Consider the following 18475-nt stretch of genomic DNA (forward strand, 5'->3'; position numbering starts at 1 on the left):
AGAGCCTATTTCTTGTCTCTCCATAGAATGTGCTGACACCTGTCCCACTGGTCTCACAGAGTCCTTGTGAGAACACAGGATATCTTAAATACTGATTAGCACAAGAGGTTATTTACATTTACTTCAGCTTATGTGTTCAGTCACATAAAATTCAGTCATTTTCAACCACAGCATCCTTCAGTGACCATTCTTAAGTTTGTATTAATCCATGCTATCAGGGTGCTGGGGTGGCTCAGTTGGTTAAGTGTCTGCCTTTGGGTCAGGTCATGATCCCAGGGTTCTGGAATCCAGTCCCACATCCAGCTCCCTGCTCAGTGGGGAACCTGCTTCTCCCTCTGCCGCTCCCCCTGCTTGTGCTCTCTCTCTCAAATCTTTTTTAAAAAAATCCACGCTATCAAATTCTTATGGATTTCGTCATTCTTGCATGCATATATAGATCTTATTGAAGTAATTGGTCTTATCTAAGCTATTTAATTTCACCAGATGGGCAGCCCTGGTGGCTTAGCAGTTTAGCGCCGCCTTCGGCCCAGGGTGTGATCATGGGGACCCAGGATCGAGTCCCACATCAGGCTCCCTGCATGGAGCCTGCTTCTTTCTCTCTTTCTCTCTCTCTCTCTCTCTCTCTCTCTCTCTCTCTATCTCTCTCTCTCTATCTCTCTCTATCTCTGTCTCTAATAAATAAATAAAATCTTAAAAAAAATAATTTCACCAGATACTAGGACTGTTTGGAATCATCGTTGGTAATGAGTCCATTTTCAAAATTTATCAAGGATTGGAGTATGTCTTTTATGCCTGGCTGCCTAGCTTTGCTTTTGTTTTAGTATTTCTGTTCACTGTAGAAGGAATGAAGAGATTTACTGGAAACTCTTTTTAAATTGGCAGACCCCAAATCAGGTCAAATCAGAAACTCCATACCGAACTCCAAAGAGTGTAAGGCGAGGGGCGGCCCCAGTAGATGATGCGCGAATTCTTGGAACCCCGGACTACCTTGCTCCTGAGCTGTTACTGGGCAGGGCCCATGGTAAGACTTACATGTCTTCAGTTTTTGAAGTATTATCAATCACTACATTTTCTTTTAAGGTAAACTGGTTTTAAATTTCTTTGGTACTTGGATTGCCTGGAGTAAAAGAAAATGAGTATCATGTGATACTGTTTTCTCATAAATATGGCATTTCTTATGGTAAAAGAAGACATGCAGCCATTTGTTCTTTGCCTTCTTGTTCACTCTCAGTGATCCAGAGAATCCCTACCATCTACCTGCTCTATTATTTTTGTTCAAAAATTCTTCTCGGGTCTGTTTCAGCTTTGGCTCAGGAATACAAAGTTGAGTCAAACTCCTGTTCAGTCTGCAGCAGCACATTCCTGTTTAGAGCTCGTTCTCCCTCCCTCTCCACAGGGTCAAGCCAGGAATGAGCTATCTTCAGGCTGCAGCATAGGAAGATAAGGGTGACATTTTTACCTAGCCTCTTTTTATCCCTTTCTCTCAAGAATTTTCCCTTCCTACATTCTGAAATGAACGGTATTAGACTGAATTCTGTCCCCCTGAAAAGACACGTTGAAGTTTTCACCCTGAGATTTTTTGCATATGCCACGCGGAAATATGGTCCTTGCAGGTATAATTAGGTAGGTAGGTTAAGATGAGGTCACCCTGGAGCAGGGTGGGCTCTTAAGCCAATATGACTGGTGTCCTTATAAAAACACAGCCACACGACCATGGAGACCCAGGGAGGATATCACAGGAAGAGGGATGGTTGGAGTGAAGCCCCTGCAAGCTAAGGACTGCAGGCAAACCACCAGAAGGCTGGCAAGGCAAGGTAGTTTCCCTATAGGTTTCAGAGGGAGCATGGTCCTGTCAATGCCTTGATTCCAGACTTCCAGCTTCCAGAGCCATCAGACAATAAATTCCTGTTTTGAAGAATCCAGTTTGTGGCACTTTGTGACAGTAGCTCTAGGAAATCAAAACCGTTCGTTTCAGAATGTAGGAAGGGAAAATTCTTGAGAGAAAGGGATAAAAAGTGCCTCTGGGCACTTAACTCATTTTTATACAGTGCCCCTTTTATACAGTTGCTAAGTCACAGATTTGCTAATTAGTTTCCTATAATATACATTTTCTCTACTCAGGATACAGTATGAAAGTAAGCGTCACATGTAAAGGTTTGTTTTTTAGGATCTTTGCCACTATTTTAATAGGACACCTAGTTACCTTACTGTCTCATGATATATACTTTTAAAAGATTTTATTTATTTATTTGAGAGAGAGAGCACAAGCAAGGGGAACAGTAGAGCGAGGGAGAAGCAGGCTCCCGGCAGAGCAGAGAGCTCAATGCCATTGCCATCCCAGGACTGGAGATCTTGACCTGAACTGAACGCAGCTGCTTAACCAACTAAGCCACCCAGGCTCCCCCTTTAGTGATACATTTTAAGATTTTCATTTTCTATAAAATATTTGATACACAGTTCTTAAAATAACAATACAAAACAATTTTTTTTGGAAGGCTCCATACTGGGAGCCCACTGTGGGGCTTGAACTCAGGACCCTGATCAAGAGTTGGATGCTAAAAAAAAAAAAAAAGTTGGATGCTAACAGACTGAGTCAACCAGGCCCTGCAGTACAAAGCAATTTATGATTAAAAAAAAAAAATCACTGCTTTATACATAACTGTTTCCCCAATTTCCAGACCCCAAGGCCTGTCTACCAATTTTGTTTCTTGTATTGACCTCTCTGTTTCTAAACATCATACTGAGGACAGCTAAGACTTCTCTGAATCCTCCCTGGTCTTCCCCCTAGGCCAATTACTTAGGAACTCTGGCCAGAGTTTCCCATGGCTGCTTGTGCATATTTTTGTTTCATTGCTGTTAACATTGTGTCAAAATTATGTTTGTCTCTCCCAGAGTAGGTTGTTTTCTCTTTGGGAAAAGCTCTTTCTTATTTATCTTTGCATCCCTTGTATCTGGCATAATAATTCATATATAGTTCAATGAATGATATGAGAATGAACTCATGATTTTTATACAATATTACCTAATTACTCTTTTCTTACATGCAGGATTTCTGACTCTGGGTGAGTGAGCTTTTCTATGAAGTAATATGCTAAAGCAAATTACACTGAACAAAGTATAACTAGATCACATTGTATAAAAAATTTTGTTTCATCTCACTTAGGAAATACAAAATGAACTATATTCTGTCTTCTGAGCAGGAAGACATCAGAGAAAATGTTCTTCTCTGAAAACAATGTAGGCATATGGCATTTTTAAAAATAACTTTTAAAGGTGGCAGAGAGTGGAGATATAGCCTTTTCTATTGCAACCCAGGAAACCGGCTTCATAAAATATTTTTAAATTAGCTCTTACAACAGGGCTTGAATTTTCATACCCATTTAATTCCATTATTATTAGAAAACAGAAAGGCATAACAGTATCAATGTACAAATTACACATGTAAGTTTTGAATTAGAAAACCAATAATGTAGGGATACCTGGGTGGCTCGGTGTTTGAGCACCTGCCTTCTGCTTAGGTGGTGACCCAGAGTCCTGGGATTGAGTCCCACATGGGGCTTCCTGCGTGGAGCCTGCTTCTCCCTCTCTGTATCTCTCATGAATAAATAAATAAAATCTTAGAAAGAAAGAAAGAAAGAAAGAAAGAAAGAAAGAAAGAAAGAAAGAAAGAAAGAAAGAGAAAGAGGAAAAGGAAGGAAAGGAAAGGGAAAAGGAAAAGGAAAAGGAAAAAGAAACCAATAGTGTAAAAGAAATGTGTTCTATTCTCTAATAGTATGTATTATAATTGCTACAATTTATCATAATATGTGATCTTATTAGACTTTGACTCAAATATATGGATATGTGTGACATATCTATGGAGAAATCGTGTAAGTTTTTGACATGAGGACATTTTGGCTGAGCTGGGAAAAGGGTTCTAATTTCTAACCTAAGTAAAATAATAAAAATATATGTCTTTTTCCTGACTTCTCCCCTAATTTTTTGTTATTATTGGTTATACTATCTATTCTTTCTCCATGCCACTTAAAAGATCCACTAACTGAGCTGGTTTGTATGTGATTATTACATGCATTAGTATTACATTACTTCTAGAAATAGAAGTCTATATAGACTGTTCCTTAGGGAGGATAGCATTCTGTGACTTGCCATGAAGAGGCGCTCTAAATGCATGTGATTATTTTCCTAATGGCAGATTCCACAGCACTTTCCTACTTGTTTTAAAATGGAATGTTTGGGGGCAGCCTGGGTGGCTCAGTGGTTTAGCGCCACCTTTAGCTCAGGGTGTGATTCTGGGGACCCGGGATCGAGTCCCACATCGGGCTCCCTGCATGGTGCCTGCTTCTCCCTCTGCCTGTGTCTCTGCCTCTCTCTCTGTGTGTCTCTCATGAATAAATAAATAAAATTTTAAAAAAATAATGAAAAATAAAAAAATAAAATGGAATGGTTGGTAGGGACACGTGGGTGGCTCAACAGTTGAGCATCTGCCTGGGGAGTGATCCTGGAGTCCCAGGATCAACTCCCACACTGGTCTCCCTGCGGGTAGCCTGCTTCTCTCTCTGCCTGTGTCTCTGCCTCTCTCTCTATCTCTTGTGAATAAATAAATAAATTTTTTTTAAGAAAATGGAAAGGTGGTAGTTTCTTAACCACAATAATAAATTGTGTGAAGTTGATTTTAAAGAATAATTTTCTTTTTTTTAAATTTTTTTTAGTTTATTTATGATAGTCACAGAGAGAGAGAGAGAGAGAGAGGCAGAGACACAGGCAGAGGGAGAAGCAGGCTCCATGCACCGGGAGCCCAATGTGGGATTCGATCTCGGGTCTCCAGGATCGCGCCCTGGGCCAAAGGCAGGCGCTAAACCACTGTGCCACCCAGGGATCCCTAAAGAATAATTTTCAAGCACATTTAGTACTAGACTAGAATTCCTATTTTGGGATCCCTGGGTGGCTCAGCGGTTTGACGCCTGCCTTTGGCCCAGGGCTTGATCTTGGGGTCCCGGGATCGAGTTCCATGTCGGGCTCCCTACATGGAGCCTGCTTCTCCCTCTGCCTGTGTCTCTGCCCGCCTCTTTCTCTCTGTGTGTTTATCATGAATAAATAAATAAAATCCTAAAAAAAAATTCTATTTTAAATTTATATTGAAGTTAATCTTTTTTTTTTTTTACTAAAATTAACTTTTACTTAGGAAATACTTTTTCATAGAATTAAACAAAAGTATAAAACAGATTATAAGGTCATGTATGTTTAAAATAATTGTTTAAAACATCTTTGTATATAGATGATGCTTCCAGTAAAGATCTTATTTAGAAAGGGGTTTTACATATTTATTAAGACTTACTCCCAAATTACTTCCTCAAGCTATGGTTTCAGTGAATATTTTTTGTTAAACTAATTTGTCCCCCTATGTTCTTAGAAGGAGTGAGGATACATTAAAACATTCTAAGACTTTTCCTTGTTAACCAGGGTATCCTCCAATTAGTATAAATATTGCTACTTTATCTCATACCCATATGAAGTAAATGGAATAGAGAATCATCTCAATGTTCTTGTTTCCCCCTATTTGAAATTGAGTACTCTGTTAGTACTCTATTTTAGAGAGTAATCTTTAGATTTTTTTTTTTAAGATTTTATTTATTCATGATAGACACAGAGAGAGAGAGAGAGAGAGAGAGAGACAGAGACACAGGCAGAGGGAGAAACAGGCTCCATGCAGGGAGCCTGACGCAGGACTCAGTCCCAGGTCTCCAGGATCAGGCCCTGGGCTGAAGGCGGTGCTAAACCGCTGAGCCACGGGGGCTGCCCCTAATCTTTAGATTAAATGCATTCCTTCGTTCTGTTTTAGGACTTAGAACAAGTAAGTGTCCAGAATATCAGAGGTTATTGTTAGTGACAAAAGAAAGATACCTTTCATTTTTCTTTGACTAGCTGTGTTGATTGCTAATCTAAACTTCTTGGAGAATAGAGAAGGAAAGTAATTGCCATATTACCAAAATGAAGGTAATTTGGATTTTTGCACCTTATGAACCTAGAAGAATGCCTTAGGAAATGAATGCCTTGACTGTGCCCAAATATCCATGTATTAACATTTTAGTTGGTGAAATATTTATACAAAATGCTTGCAAGTTCAGCTACTCCCTCTTAAATTCTAGGTCCTGCGGTCGACTGGTGGGCACTTGGAGTTTGCTTGTTTGAGTTTCTTACAGGAATTCCTCCTTTCAATGATGAAACATCACAGCAAGTATTCCAGAATATTCTGAAAAGAGGTGATTCTTTTTCTACTAAGATAGATGCATTTATCTGAGTATTATTTGAACAGTGATTAACAAGCTGTTTGTGTTTGTAGATATCCCTTGGCCTGAAAGTGAAGAAAAGTTATCAGATAATGCTCAAAATGCAGTAGAAATACTTTTAACTATTGATAATGCAAAAAGAGCTGGAATTAAAGGTAAGGTTTTATGTTAAAAAACTCTTATTCTCAGTTTGTTTCAGATGAATGGTAATGATATCAAGTTCTAGTATAATAATACTATAGATAATGACTGCTAAATTGGTTAAAAATTTCATCAGTTTATTTTTGCTGACTAGATATGCATTGATATATTTGTCCCTATTCTGCATTAAAATGCAATGCATCAGGTGGGGATATTCACTCACTTAATTTTATTAATCTCAAACAGATACCTTAAAGCAATCTTACCTTTTCAATGTCTTAGGTTTTTTCAAAGTGTTAAAGTTATTCATCAACAAATACAGGAACTTTTTAAATCAAAACTCTTTTCTGTAAGTTCTTACTGCTTCATTTCTGATACCACTATTGACTGACAAATGTATCAAGTGCCAGGTTGTCTCAAATAAGACAAATCTGGTATATTTGTAAACCATTCAATGGCTTTTTCCAATACAGGTGTATATTAAAATTCCAATTTTGAAATTAGAAAAACTCATTAGCTTTCGTTTAGTTTCAAATTAGATAAAATGTCGGCTGCCTTAAGGTCTTTTTTGTAGAGGTACCTGGGTGGCTCAGTCAGTTAAACATCTGCCTTTCGCTCAGGTCATGATCCCAGGGTCCTGGGATCAAGCCCTACATTGGTCTCCCTGCTCAGTGGGGGAGCCTGTTTCTCCTTCTCCTCCCTGCTTATGCTCTCTCTCACTAGCTCTGTCTCTGTGTCTCTAATAAATACATATTTTTTAATTCCTTTTTTAAAAAAATATTTATTCATGAGCGACAGAGAGAGAGAGAGAGGCAGAGAGGCAGAGACACAGGCAGAGGGAGAAGCAGACTCCATGCAGGGAGCCTGATGTGGGACTCGATCCCGGGTCTCCAGGGTCACTCCTTGGGCCGAAGGCGGCGCTAAACTGCTGAGCCACCTGGGCTGCCCCCAAATTCCTTTTTTTAAAAAATTGCCTTTGTAACAAAGTACATATTGAGTCAATGAAGCAGTTATGTCCCCAAATGCATTTCCATGTGGTATAAGGTCTTCAGAATAAATGAGCTTTAGTAATGTCACTCATATCAGCTTCTAGGTGTTCCCTCTAATAAGACCAACAATTTACTTATTTAACAAATCCTATTGAGTGACTTCTAGGTGCCAGGCAATGTTGCTGTGGGCGTTGGAGGTATTCTAGATGAACAAACTAAAACCCATGTGCTTATAGAACTTTGTCTTTAGTGGAAAGACAGAAAGTAGGGCGCCTGGGTGCCTCCGTGATTGACCTTTGCCTTTAGCTCAGGTCATGATCCCTGGGTCCTGGGATTGAGTCCTGCATTGGCCTCCTCATAGAGAGCCTGTGTCTCCCTCTACCCATGTTTTTGCCTCTCTCTGTGTATCTCATGAATAAATAAATAAAATCTTAAAAAAAAAAAAAGACAAAGTAATCAGATACAACCATGACATAATGTCATCTAGCAGTGAGTCCTGAGAAGAAAGGTAAAGCAAGTGAGTAGATACAAAGTGTTAAGAGATCTTCTAGATAAAGTGGTTGGGAAGACCTCTCTGACAAGTGAGATTTGAGGAAAATCCTTTGTAAAATGAGTGTGCAGACATTTGAAAGCTCAGCTCTAAAATTACTTTGGAATAGGAGTTCTCATCTGGGGTAATTCTGCTTCCCAAAGGACAAAATAAGCGGAGACAGAAGAACACCATTCTCACCAATGACCTCAGATTTTTGTTTGTTTAGTGAACGACTTACATAGTGAAGCAGATGACAGTAGTCTTCAGTTTTAAAAACAGTCATTGCAACAATTGTTTGTAGAGTTAATCTTAAACTAGCTTAGAATTCCTTTGTGAGTTCAGTTTAAATAAATAATTATGATGAGAGAGTCATCAAGTTTCACATCACAGCCAGATATCACAGTTTAAGAGTTACTGCTATAAGTAACTCTAAAGTAATCTATGCTCAGGCATTTACTTTGAACAATTAAGAGACAATTTTTCTAAATGTGAATTATTTCTGTTGTTTTATTTTCCCACCAGTATTTTAGTTTAGGGAAAAACCAATTTGTAGACATATCAACTACCCAACCCATCACTCCTAATGTAGACACATAATTCTTTCCTGTCTCTATTGTCTTCTCCTAATATTATCCTTAAATTTGGTTGCTGATTTTTTTAAAACTAATTAATGCCTTAATTATTACTTAATTATTTTGCCAACATCTTTATTGTTCACTTAACATGAAGGGTTGAGGAGAGGGGAGGTTGTGTCTAACAACTAAGTATCACAGTGTGATCAAAAGAGTATGTTTTCATTTTAGTAGGTAGAAGGAATTAGGTATTGCAAATGTACTTAAAGAAATGAGCAAAGTTGAGATCTTGTAAGTGGAGCAGTAAAGATTCCAGATAGAACCATCCTGCAAAATGGGCATGTAATCAAGATACAAGTCAATGAAATCAAAGAAGTCAAAGAACCATGAAGAGAATGTGTCACAAATTTCATCAGTGTATGTGTTAAAAATCACCATGAAGGAGAAGGATGCAACATAGAGAAGAAAGTTAAGGTAGTGGAGGATGACTTCCTACCAGAGTTACGTAGGGCAGTAGGTGGTGCTAAGGATCACAGAGAGAGAAAAACAGCTAGAAGGACTTGGAATGAGAAGTGGAGCATTAACTGTGAAGATTAGTGGTGTGGAAGCTGTGTCTGGGAGCAGGAAATAGTCCAAGCTCTTGTGCCATCAAGTCATGGGTTGTGTGAGAAGATGGAGGCATGAGAAAGATAGGCTTCTGTTAAAGCAGATCACGCATTTACTCATTTGATAGATACAGGCCAAGCACCTGTCATGTGTTAAGTGTTAATACAAAATGACATAATATGTACCATTGTGAAGTACATGGTTGCACAGAGAGATAGACATTAGACACGTGTATGGGCACCTGGGTGGCTCAGTCAGTTAAGCATCTGCCTTCAGCTCAGGTCATGATCCCAGGGACCTGGTATCTAGTCTCACATCAGGCTCCCTGCTCAGGAGGAGTCTGCTTCTCCCTCTCCCTCTGCCCCTCCACCCTGTTGGTGCAATCTCTCTCTCTCTCTCCTCTGTGTCTCTCTCTGTGTCTGTCTCTGTCTCTCGTTCACACTCTGTCTCAAAATAAAAACTTAAAAAAAAAACAAAACACATATGTGAAGCAAAACAAGGGCAAGATATATGTGGAGACCTTCCCTTATTACTATAAAACAGTACTTACTAGGTAATGGTGTCATAATACTCTATTTTATGTTTTTCCTAAGAGCTGAAATGTCATCCTCTCTTCAGTGACGTGGACTGGGAAAATCTGCAGCATCAAACTATGCCTTTCATACCTCAACCAGATGACGAAACAGATACATCCTATTTTGAAGCCAGGAATAATGCTCAGCATCTGACCGTATCTGGATTTAGTCTATAGCACATCATCAGTTTTCCCTTTAATCTAATCTTGTCTTACAGAATATGCTAGCATAATTATATACACCTTCAGAGTCGACTGATCGAAGGGGGAAAAAGAATCATTACATTACTTGGATCAATGAGTTTTCAGTGTATATTACAGCTTCCACACAGTTAAAAGTCTATCAAGATAACAATCAGTACTTATCTTAATCTCAGAGTTGTATATAGATCTTTAGAACCTTTTTCACTTTATTTATTTTGTTACTGCACTTTATGAAAAGTAATGCATCAATAAAAATAAAATGACACTACTCCGTTAGAAAAGTTAGCTTCCAGCCTTTCTTTCACATGTTGATTTCAGCCCACTGTTCAGTTTGGTGTAAAATAACAAAATCATACAGCTTTTTTTTTTTTTTTAAGATTTTATTTATTCATGAGAAAGAGAGAGAGAGAGGCAGAGACACAGGCAGAGGGAGAAGCAGGCTCCATGCAGGGAGCCCGACATGGGACTCGAACCCGGGTCTCCAGGATCATACCCTGGGCCGAAGGCGGCGCTAAACCACCGAGCCACCTGGGCTGCCCACCTGGGCTTTATTATAATTTTATTTAGACGTGATTGCTTCCAAAAGCTCAGGTCCGGAGAGAGCAATCATTTAAGGTTGCTCTTGTGGCCTCAAAACTGCAGCTGGGAAATTCCATCAGTTGGTAGTGTAACTTCTCTAAGGCATGAGGAATAAAAAGGATAGAAGCTTTAGCTTACTTTGCTACGAATACATTCTTGCTGCCTTGGCTGCTTCTGGTGCTTTCTCTACAACACATATTTGCTTAAAATTATACTGGAGGACTTTGGTGTGATATGCTGTAGCAATTTTAACAGCTTATTCAATTTTTTTTTTTTAAGATTTATTTACTTATGAGAGACACAGAGAGAGAGGCAGAGACACAGACAGAGGAAGAAACAAGCTCCATGCAGGGAGCCCGACATGGGACTCGATCCCAGGTTTCCAGGATCACGCCCTGGACTGAAGGCGGCATGAAACTGCTGAGCCACCCGGGCTACCCACCTTATTCAATTTTAATAAAAAACGTGATGGTTTACATCTTCAAAGAATTTGTTAGAACATGTGCAACATTATAAGAAAACCTGACCCTTAAAAATAAATAATTTATTTTTGCTTAATATAACACTTCAAGTATATCATCTGTCAACATCCTTCTTATTAAATATATAAGATTCAATTTCACTATATTAATGTTACCTAGAGGCAAATAAATGGGTGAGTAGTCCAAGAGAAAGGAAGATGGTGATGGAATAGATTCAGTATTCATAAATCAAGTCAACATGATATTAATATATATTAATAAAAGAAAGGATAAGAACCATATGATCGTTTCAATAGATGTAGAAAAAGTATTTGTCAAAATACAACCTGATGCATCATGATAAAAACCCTCAACAAAGTAGGTTTAGAGGGCACATACCTCAGCATAATAAACTCCATATAAGAAAAACCCACAGCTAATAGCATCCTCAATGGGAAAAACTGAGAGCTTTTCCTCTACGGTCAGGAACAAGACAGAATGTCCACTGTTACGAACATAGTACTGGAAGTCCTAGCCACAGCAATCAGACAACAAATCAAAAGAAAGAAATAAATCTCACTATCTGTGGGGCACCGCCTTCTGCTCAGGTCATGATCCCAGGGTCCTGGGATCAAGCCCCTATGTCAGGCTCCCTGCTTCTCCCTCTCCCTCTGCCACTCCGCCTGCTTGTGTACTCTCTCTCTCAAATAAATAAATAAAATCTTAAAAAAAAAACTCACTATTTTCAGATTACATGGAAACTCTGAAAGACTCCAGGAAAACCTGCTAGAACTGATACAAGAACTCAGTAAAGTCACTAGGTACAAAATCAGTGTACAGAAATCTGTTACAGGGCAGCCCGGGTGAGTCAGCAGTTTAGAGCTGCCTTCAGCCCAGGGTGTGATCCTGGACACCCGGGATCAAGTCCCTCGTCAGGCTCCCTGCATGGAGCCTGCTTCTCTCTCTGCCTGTGTCTCTGCCTTTCTGTGTGTGTGTGTGTGTGTGTGTGTGTGATAAATAAATAAATAAATAAATAAATAAATAAATAAATAAATAAATAAATAAATAAAATCTTTAAATAAATAAAAAGAAAAACAGGAAACGAAATCCTCTTTGAGTCTTGGAGATCACCAAAAGTAAATCCAGTTTGCACTACAAAAGCCCTCAAACAGGTTCAGTTAGGAGTCGGTACCAGGAACATTTCAAAGGGTGAAAAAAAAAGTGGTTAAAATAATTCCTGGAATTTCGTATTAGAGCACCTGGATGGCTCACTGGTTGAGCATCTATTTTTGGCTTAGGTTGTGATCCTGGGGTCCTGGGATCGAGTCCTGCATCAGGCTCCTCACAGGGAGCCTGCTTTTCCTTCTGCCTATGTCTCTGCCTCTCTCTGTGTCTCCCATGTATAAATAGATAAAATCTTTAAAAAAAAAAAATTCTAGATCCCCCTCTCCAACTGCACACATCCTTCTGAATATGCTCTCCCTTCCTCTTGGCAGATATTGTAGGTTTTTCCTCAGGATAGGTAAACAGGCAGGGTACCAAGCACACATGAAAGCAGGGGTACTGGCTGTGCTGTAGATCTTTCATTTGCCAAGGGGATTTGGAGGGGCAAATGGCTGGCTCAGTCGGTGGAGCCTGTGACTCTTGATCTCAGGGTCATGAGTTCAAGGCCCACTTTGGGTGTAAAGCTTACTCTAAAAAAAAAAAAAAAGTGACATGGACGTCCCCAACTTTAAATGGCTTATACAGAAAGCTCTTCAGTGAAACCTACTGTTTCTAAGCCCCACTGAGAGCCTCCAATCAGCTTTGTAGTCTCTTACTCAGAAATATGAGCAAACAACTAAAGATTACAGATACCTGAGGAAAGTCTTTTTAAATATATTGACCAAAACAATTTGAAGAAAAAGTAATGACGGAAGCAGAGTCTATACACACAGAAAAAACTTCAAAGGTATTATCAGTAGTATCCCCAGAGACATTTTAAAGGATATTGCCTCGGGATCCCTGGGTGGTGCAGCGATTTAGCACCTGCCTTTGGCCCAGGGCGCGATCCTGGAGACCCGGGATCGAATCCCACGTCGGGCTCCTGGTGCATGGAGCCTGCTTCACCCTCTGTCTATGTCTCTGCCTCTCTCTCTCTCTCTCTCTCTGTGACTATCATAAAAAAATAAAAATTAAAAAAAATAAAGGATATTGCCTATAGTATAAAGAATACTCAGAAAAGTTTTAAAACATTTTTAAAAATATGGTACTACAGGGCGCCCAGGTGCTTCAGTCGGTTTAGTGTCTGCCTTCAGCTCAAGTCATGATCCCAGGGTCCTAGGACCTAGCTCAGCAGGAAATCTGCTTCTTCCTCTCCCTCTGCCACTCCCCCTGCTCCTGCTCTGTCTCTCTCTCTCTCTCTCTAATAAATAATTTTAAAATGATAGTAGAAATGAAAACTAAATAGAAAGGTTCAAAGTTGAAGAAATCTCTCCCAAAGAGTAAAAAGACAAAGTTGAAAAATAGGAGAGAAAAGATGAATTTCAAGGATGTGTTTAGTTTAGGTAGTTTACTATCCAAATAATAGGAGCTCCAGAGAAAATGAACAGAGAAATGGAAAAGAAATGATTAATGAAAACAACAATGTTCAGCCTGAAGGACATAAATTTACAGATTGGAAGAGCCAAATGGTCAGCATAAAAAACAGTACTGACGTATATTGTATTATTGTTTCTAATCCACTCCACATCCTTTCTCATGAAAGATTGTAGTGTTTTCCCTAGAGTGGTTGGAATAAATTTCCTCCCAATTTGGGTGTGGTCATGAGACTTGCTTTGGCCAATGGAAGATTAGTAGACATGGTGTGTGCTCATGGTCCAAATAGGAAGAGGCACATGGAACAGAAATGAACTCAAATCAAAGCGTTGTTCTGACAAACTGAACTGAGTCCAGCATGGGCACAACCTACCCAGAGACCTATGAGTAAGGAAAATGAGAACATTGAACTTTGAGGTCATTTGTTACATGGCATCATTGTAGCAAGTGTCTCCTATGTATAGGAATTTACAATAGTGAAATTTCAGACACTGGGGCAAAAGGAAGATACTATAAGCATCCAAAGAGGAAGAAATAAGACTGGTGTGAGATAATAGAAAATATACATATTGACTTCTGTCCCTGGTTCCTGGTATAGAGCTCCTAAAATCCTTGTAATTTCCTAAGTGATAAGAACAGTGAGAGCATCTTTTTTTTCCCCACATCTGGTCTTTCACCCGTTTTTGCTAAATCCCTTGGAATTTCCTGGGTGACAGGAGTATCGTTTGTTCTGATGAGATGACTCTTGGATGGGAACGTTGGTTGCCAGAAAGACAAAGCCATAACTAGAAGCTTGGAATTCTCAACCCCACCCCCATTCTCCACAGAGGGGTAGGGCTGGCATAGCCTACTTATGGTCATCTGCCCATCCTTGAGACTGTCACTGTGGTCAGTAGAAAGGATATACACTGACCAGGTTTGAGTCACAGGCCCACCACGGTGGCTTGAGGAGGGGTAGGGCTGCCATAGCTGGGTGTTCTATTGTGCAGGAACCCCCCACCTCCCCCATCCCCATCACCTACTGAGAATGGAGGATGAAGAGCTCTCCAAAGGGAGAGGGACAGAGGAGGGCGGTATCTTTATCGGAGGAGGAGGAGGGAAGGATGCTAGGCAGGATAACAGAACAGTGGCAACACTCTGTGTTACATACATATTTAAAAGTTCTCTTTTGTTTTTTAAAAGGAAAGGACATTTATCCTTTTCCAGTTTATAAAATGTACTATTTCAAAAGAGGATTGGAGAGAAAATCAGCAAACAAGGGTTGAGAAGCAAAAAGGAAAAACAAGTAGAGAAAGAAGAGACCTAAAGAAGGCGGCATTTAAACCCAAACACATGTTCTTTCCTGATATATGGGCAAAAATAAATTTGTAAAATTGTATATATGTATAAACTGGAATAATTTTAGGCCTTTAAATAATGTTTCTATAGACAAAAGACCTAACTATGGTAAACTAGCTCTAGCCAATAATAGGGAGAGGGAGTGTCCTGTGTGAGAGTTCCAAGAAAGTTACTGTTTCCTGATCAGATAAAGATCTTTATCTGTTTGTAAAATAAACATTAGACCTAGATGTGGAGCAGCCATCTGGCAAGCAGAACAACAAAAGCTACACATCAAAGACAGCAGAACAGAAAGGAGCCTCTTCCTAACCATGTTGTGGAAGCACCCAGCCCTAGGCTTCCTACCTCTGAGCGATTTCTTTTTTTATTTTCAAGATTATTTATTTATTTGACAGAGAGAGAGATAATAAGCGCAAGCAGGGGGAGGGGCAGATGGAGAAAGAGAAGTAGACCCGCTGAGCAGGGAGCCGGATGTGGGACTGGATCCCAGGACCCTGAGATCATGACCTGAGTGGAAGCCAGATTTTTAACCAACTGAACCATCCAGGCGCCCTGTGTACTTCTTGTATTTGAGAAAAAAAAAAACCAAACTTACTTGCTCAAGTCACTGATGTTTTTATGACAGGCAGCACAACACTGGTATGTTATTTTTTTTTTTAAAGATTTTATTTATTCATGAGAGACACAGAGAGAGCGAGAGGCAGAGACATAGGCAGAGGGAGGAGCTGAAGCAGGGAGCCTGATGCAGGACTCGATCCCAGGACCCCAGGATCATGACCCGAGCCAAAGGCAGACACAGCCAGTGAGCCACCCAGACACCCAAACACTGGTATTTAAGTGATACAAATAGCTAACATCACTTTTATCAGTATCTGTAAAAGTTACAAGTTATATATTTGTATGAAAAACACAAATCCTGGGGCGCCAGGATGGCTCAGTTGGTTAAGCATCTGCCTTTGGCTCAGGTCATGATCCTAGGGTCCTGGGGTCTCAGCAGGGAATCTGCTCCCCTCTCTTTCTGCCCAACCCCCTCCTCCTGTTGGTTGTCTCTCACACTCTCAAATAAATGAATAAAATCTTTAATAAAAAAAAAAGAAAGAAAAATGGGTGTATGGGTGGCTCAGTCAGTTAGATACCTGCCTTCAGCTCTGGTTATGGTCCCAGGATCCTGGGATTGAGCCCAGCAGGGCTCCCTGCTCAGTGCAGAGCCTGCTTCTTCCTCCTCCCAACTCCACCCCTCCCTTGTGCTCTCTCTCTCAAATGAATAGTCTTTAGAAAAAAACAAAACACCTCCCCTAAAAAAAAAAAAAAAAAAACACAAATCCTCTGAGCATATTCCACCTAAGACCAATTGTGTATTTAAGATGTCATGGCTGGGGGAAGCTATCTATGTGGTGTAAGAATGGAAACTAAGATTTTGACTGGACATTCTCAACCAAATGACTAAAGGACTTCTACTTTATCCCAGTTTTGAACTTTTATGAAATTCTATGTAATACCATGGTTTTATTCTGAAAGAGGCATGATTACTTTCTATGAATTCCCACAATTTACACTCGTTTAATCCTTTATTCAATGTACTTCTACCAGTAACAAGTAATAAAAACCATAGCATTTCTCATTAGCCTTTTTATTTTTAACGTAGTTTTACAATAAAGAAACAAAAAAGAAGTAGATCATTAAAAAAATACCAGGTGTCAATTTAAAATTTTAAATGAGGTTCTTTTTAACAAAGCAGTAACACCATGTCCTATAATTACATCTTTACTTATATATACAAGAACTGTGTGCAAAGTACTTTTCAAACTATAAAATAAGACTTTGGAATAGGATACAAATGGTTATCCCTAGGAGTTAGTTACCTCCCACTGCCTATAATGAATCACAACTGCTTATGTTCTTAAATTTGCTTTTAGTTACTTTATTTACTATCAAGAAATGCCACCAACATTGTCTGATACCAAATTAATATCTAATTTTTAAAAAATAATCCCTGATCCATAGGTGTGAACCTTATTTTTCCATATAATTCAGTTACTTGCTTCATTTTTCCCCTAAATAGAGTTTTTAAAAGGTGAATATTAGTAACCCCTTTAGAGAGACATTTTAATCAGGATGTGATTTAAAAATAAAACCATCAAATTACAAGAAAAAAAAGGAACAAAGAATTTGGGGAAAGCAAATTGTATTCTTATACTGTTTTCTTCAAGCAAAGAACCACGCTCTATGCAAGGGATGGATTATTTTCTTAAAACACTCTGAACACAGGATGCTTAACCCAACATCACACATATCGAGAATGCTTAAAAATTATTTGCTACTATGCCTTCGAATGAGAGAAATCTTTAAAGTACAAGGTACATCTAAATGTGGAATTTTGGAAGGTATACAGGAAGAATAATTCCAAGCAAAGCCTTCAAGGATCTCTATATGTTACAGTCTTCTTTTTCATCTAAATGTGGGGGGCGGGGGAAGCATTTACATTCAGGTTAGTTGGGTGTGCCTTCTTCACATGGAAGCATAAGCCCTGCTTGCTTGCAAATCCTTCCATTACCCCTGTGAAATAGGTGTATCTCAAATATTATACCCCAAGGGAAAAACAGAGGCACTAAAAGGTTAAGAGTCCAGTCTGTGTAGTTTACCAGTTGCAGAAAAGTGATTTTCATGTGTTTCCTTTTTGACCTTTTGTAAAAACAGTATAAATAAGTTTTCATTTTATATTTCAAAGCACCCTATGAAGCAGAAACAAGATATCCTCAAAGAAAAGCGATTACAAAGGACTAAATGTATACGATTGAATAAAATCTTATCAATGATCTACAGGCTCAGAGTATACTTCTAAACTTCCTAGAAGCCGATTCTTCATCATTCCTGTCAGCAGGTTATGTCTAGTCTGTGTTCATTTGTAAAAAGTAAGCCTGGTACATAGGGCTCTACTTTGTAATAACGACGCCTGAACAGTAAAGTCAGTGCTGTGAATGCCCAGGAAAGATTATGGGCAGCCCACAGTAAGGATGTGGAGAAAATTCTTCCAGCAGTTTTCTACTGCTTGGCATGGCAATTCATTGACTAAATTGAAAAGTTCATTTAATCTCATTTGAACTTCACTCCTGGTTTGCATTCTTTCTTATAGTTAATTTAGAAAATTAAAAATAAAATATCTCATTATCACAACTGTACCTTGGAAAAGCAGCTTATTGTTCTCTATGGGAGATAATCAGGTAAATATGTTAGCAAACAATAATTAATAATTTAATGCTCTTCAAGTTCAAGGTAGGGCAAATCTATGTATGCTACTTGTAACCTAGCTGAGATTAATTATTCAAGTATCAGCAATATTAAATGTTATCATTTTTGTAGTGCAAAATATATATATGTATATATGTACACAAACCAAACTATTGGACGACAAAAAGAAGTGTAATCATCACAAACTAAGATTCTCTTGTGAGTTCCACATTCCATTTCATTCTGAGGTCATTCAGGCCCAGTAGTCTTCTTGGGTAAAACACCATTTTCTTCAGTTCAGTTTTCTTTAAAAAGAAAGTAAAAACCAATTTTCTGTGAATATAAATGCAACCTGAATATGAAACACATCCATATCAGAGAATTCTT

The 18475-nt window shown here is 39.0% G+C and overlaps 2 protein-coding genes across 11 annotated transcripts in view; one reads left to right on the forward strand and one right to left on the reverse strand.

Moving 5' to 3' along the window:
- MASTL (microtubule associated serine/threonine kinase like) overlaps positions 1–10181 on the forward strand; it is a 33732-nt gene extending 23551 nt beyond the window's left edge. For both annotated transcript variants that reach the window (XM_055330974.1, XM_055330975.1), the window contains 4 exons: positions 883–1021; positions 6147–6260; positions 6341–6442; positions 9721–10181. In XM_055330974.1, coding sequence (XP_055186949.1) covers positions 883–1021; positions 6147–6260; positions 6341–6442; positions 9721–9878 — 513 coding nt within the window. In that variant the 3' untranslated portion in view covers positions 9879–10181. The remainder of the gene's footprint in view (positions 1–882; positions 1022–6146; positions 6261–6340; positions 6443–9720) is intronic.
- A 7039-nt stretch (positions 10182–17220) lies between these two features.
- ACBD5 (acyl-CoA binding domain containing 5) overlaps positions 17221–18475 on the reverse strand; it is a 48527-nt gene continuing 47272 nt past the window's right edge. For all 9 annotated transcript variants that reach the window (XM_055331342.1, XM_055331344.1, XM_055331341.1 and 6 more), the window contains one exon: positions 17221–18393. In XM_055331342.1, the coding sequence (XP_055187317.1) occupies positions 18381–18393 (13 nt within the window). In that variant the 3' untranslated portion in view covers positions 17221–18380. The remainder of the gene's footprint in view (positions 18394–18475) is intronic.

The sequence above is a fragment of the Nyctereutes procyonoides genome, unplaced genomic scaffold (genome assembly GCF_905146905.1).
Source record: "Nyctereutes procyonoides isolate TBG_1078 unplaced genomic scaffold, NYPRO_anot_genome, whole genome shotgun sequence".
Taxonomy (NCBI): domain Eukaryota; kingdom Metazoa; phylum Chordata; class Mammalia; order Carnivora; family Canidae; genus Nyctereutes; species Nyctereutes procyonoides.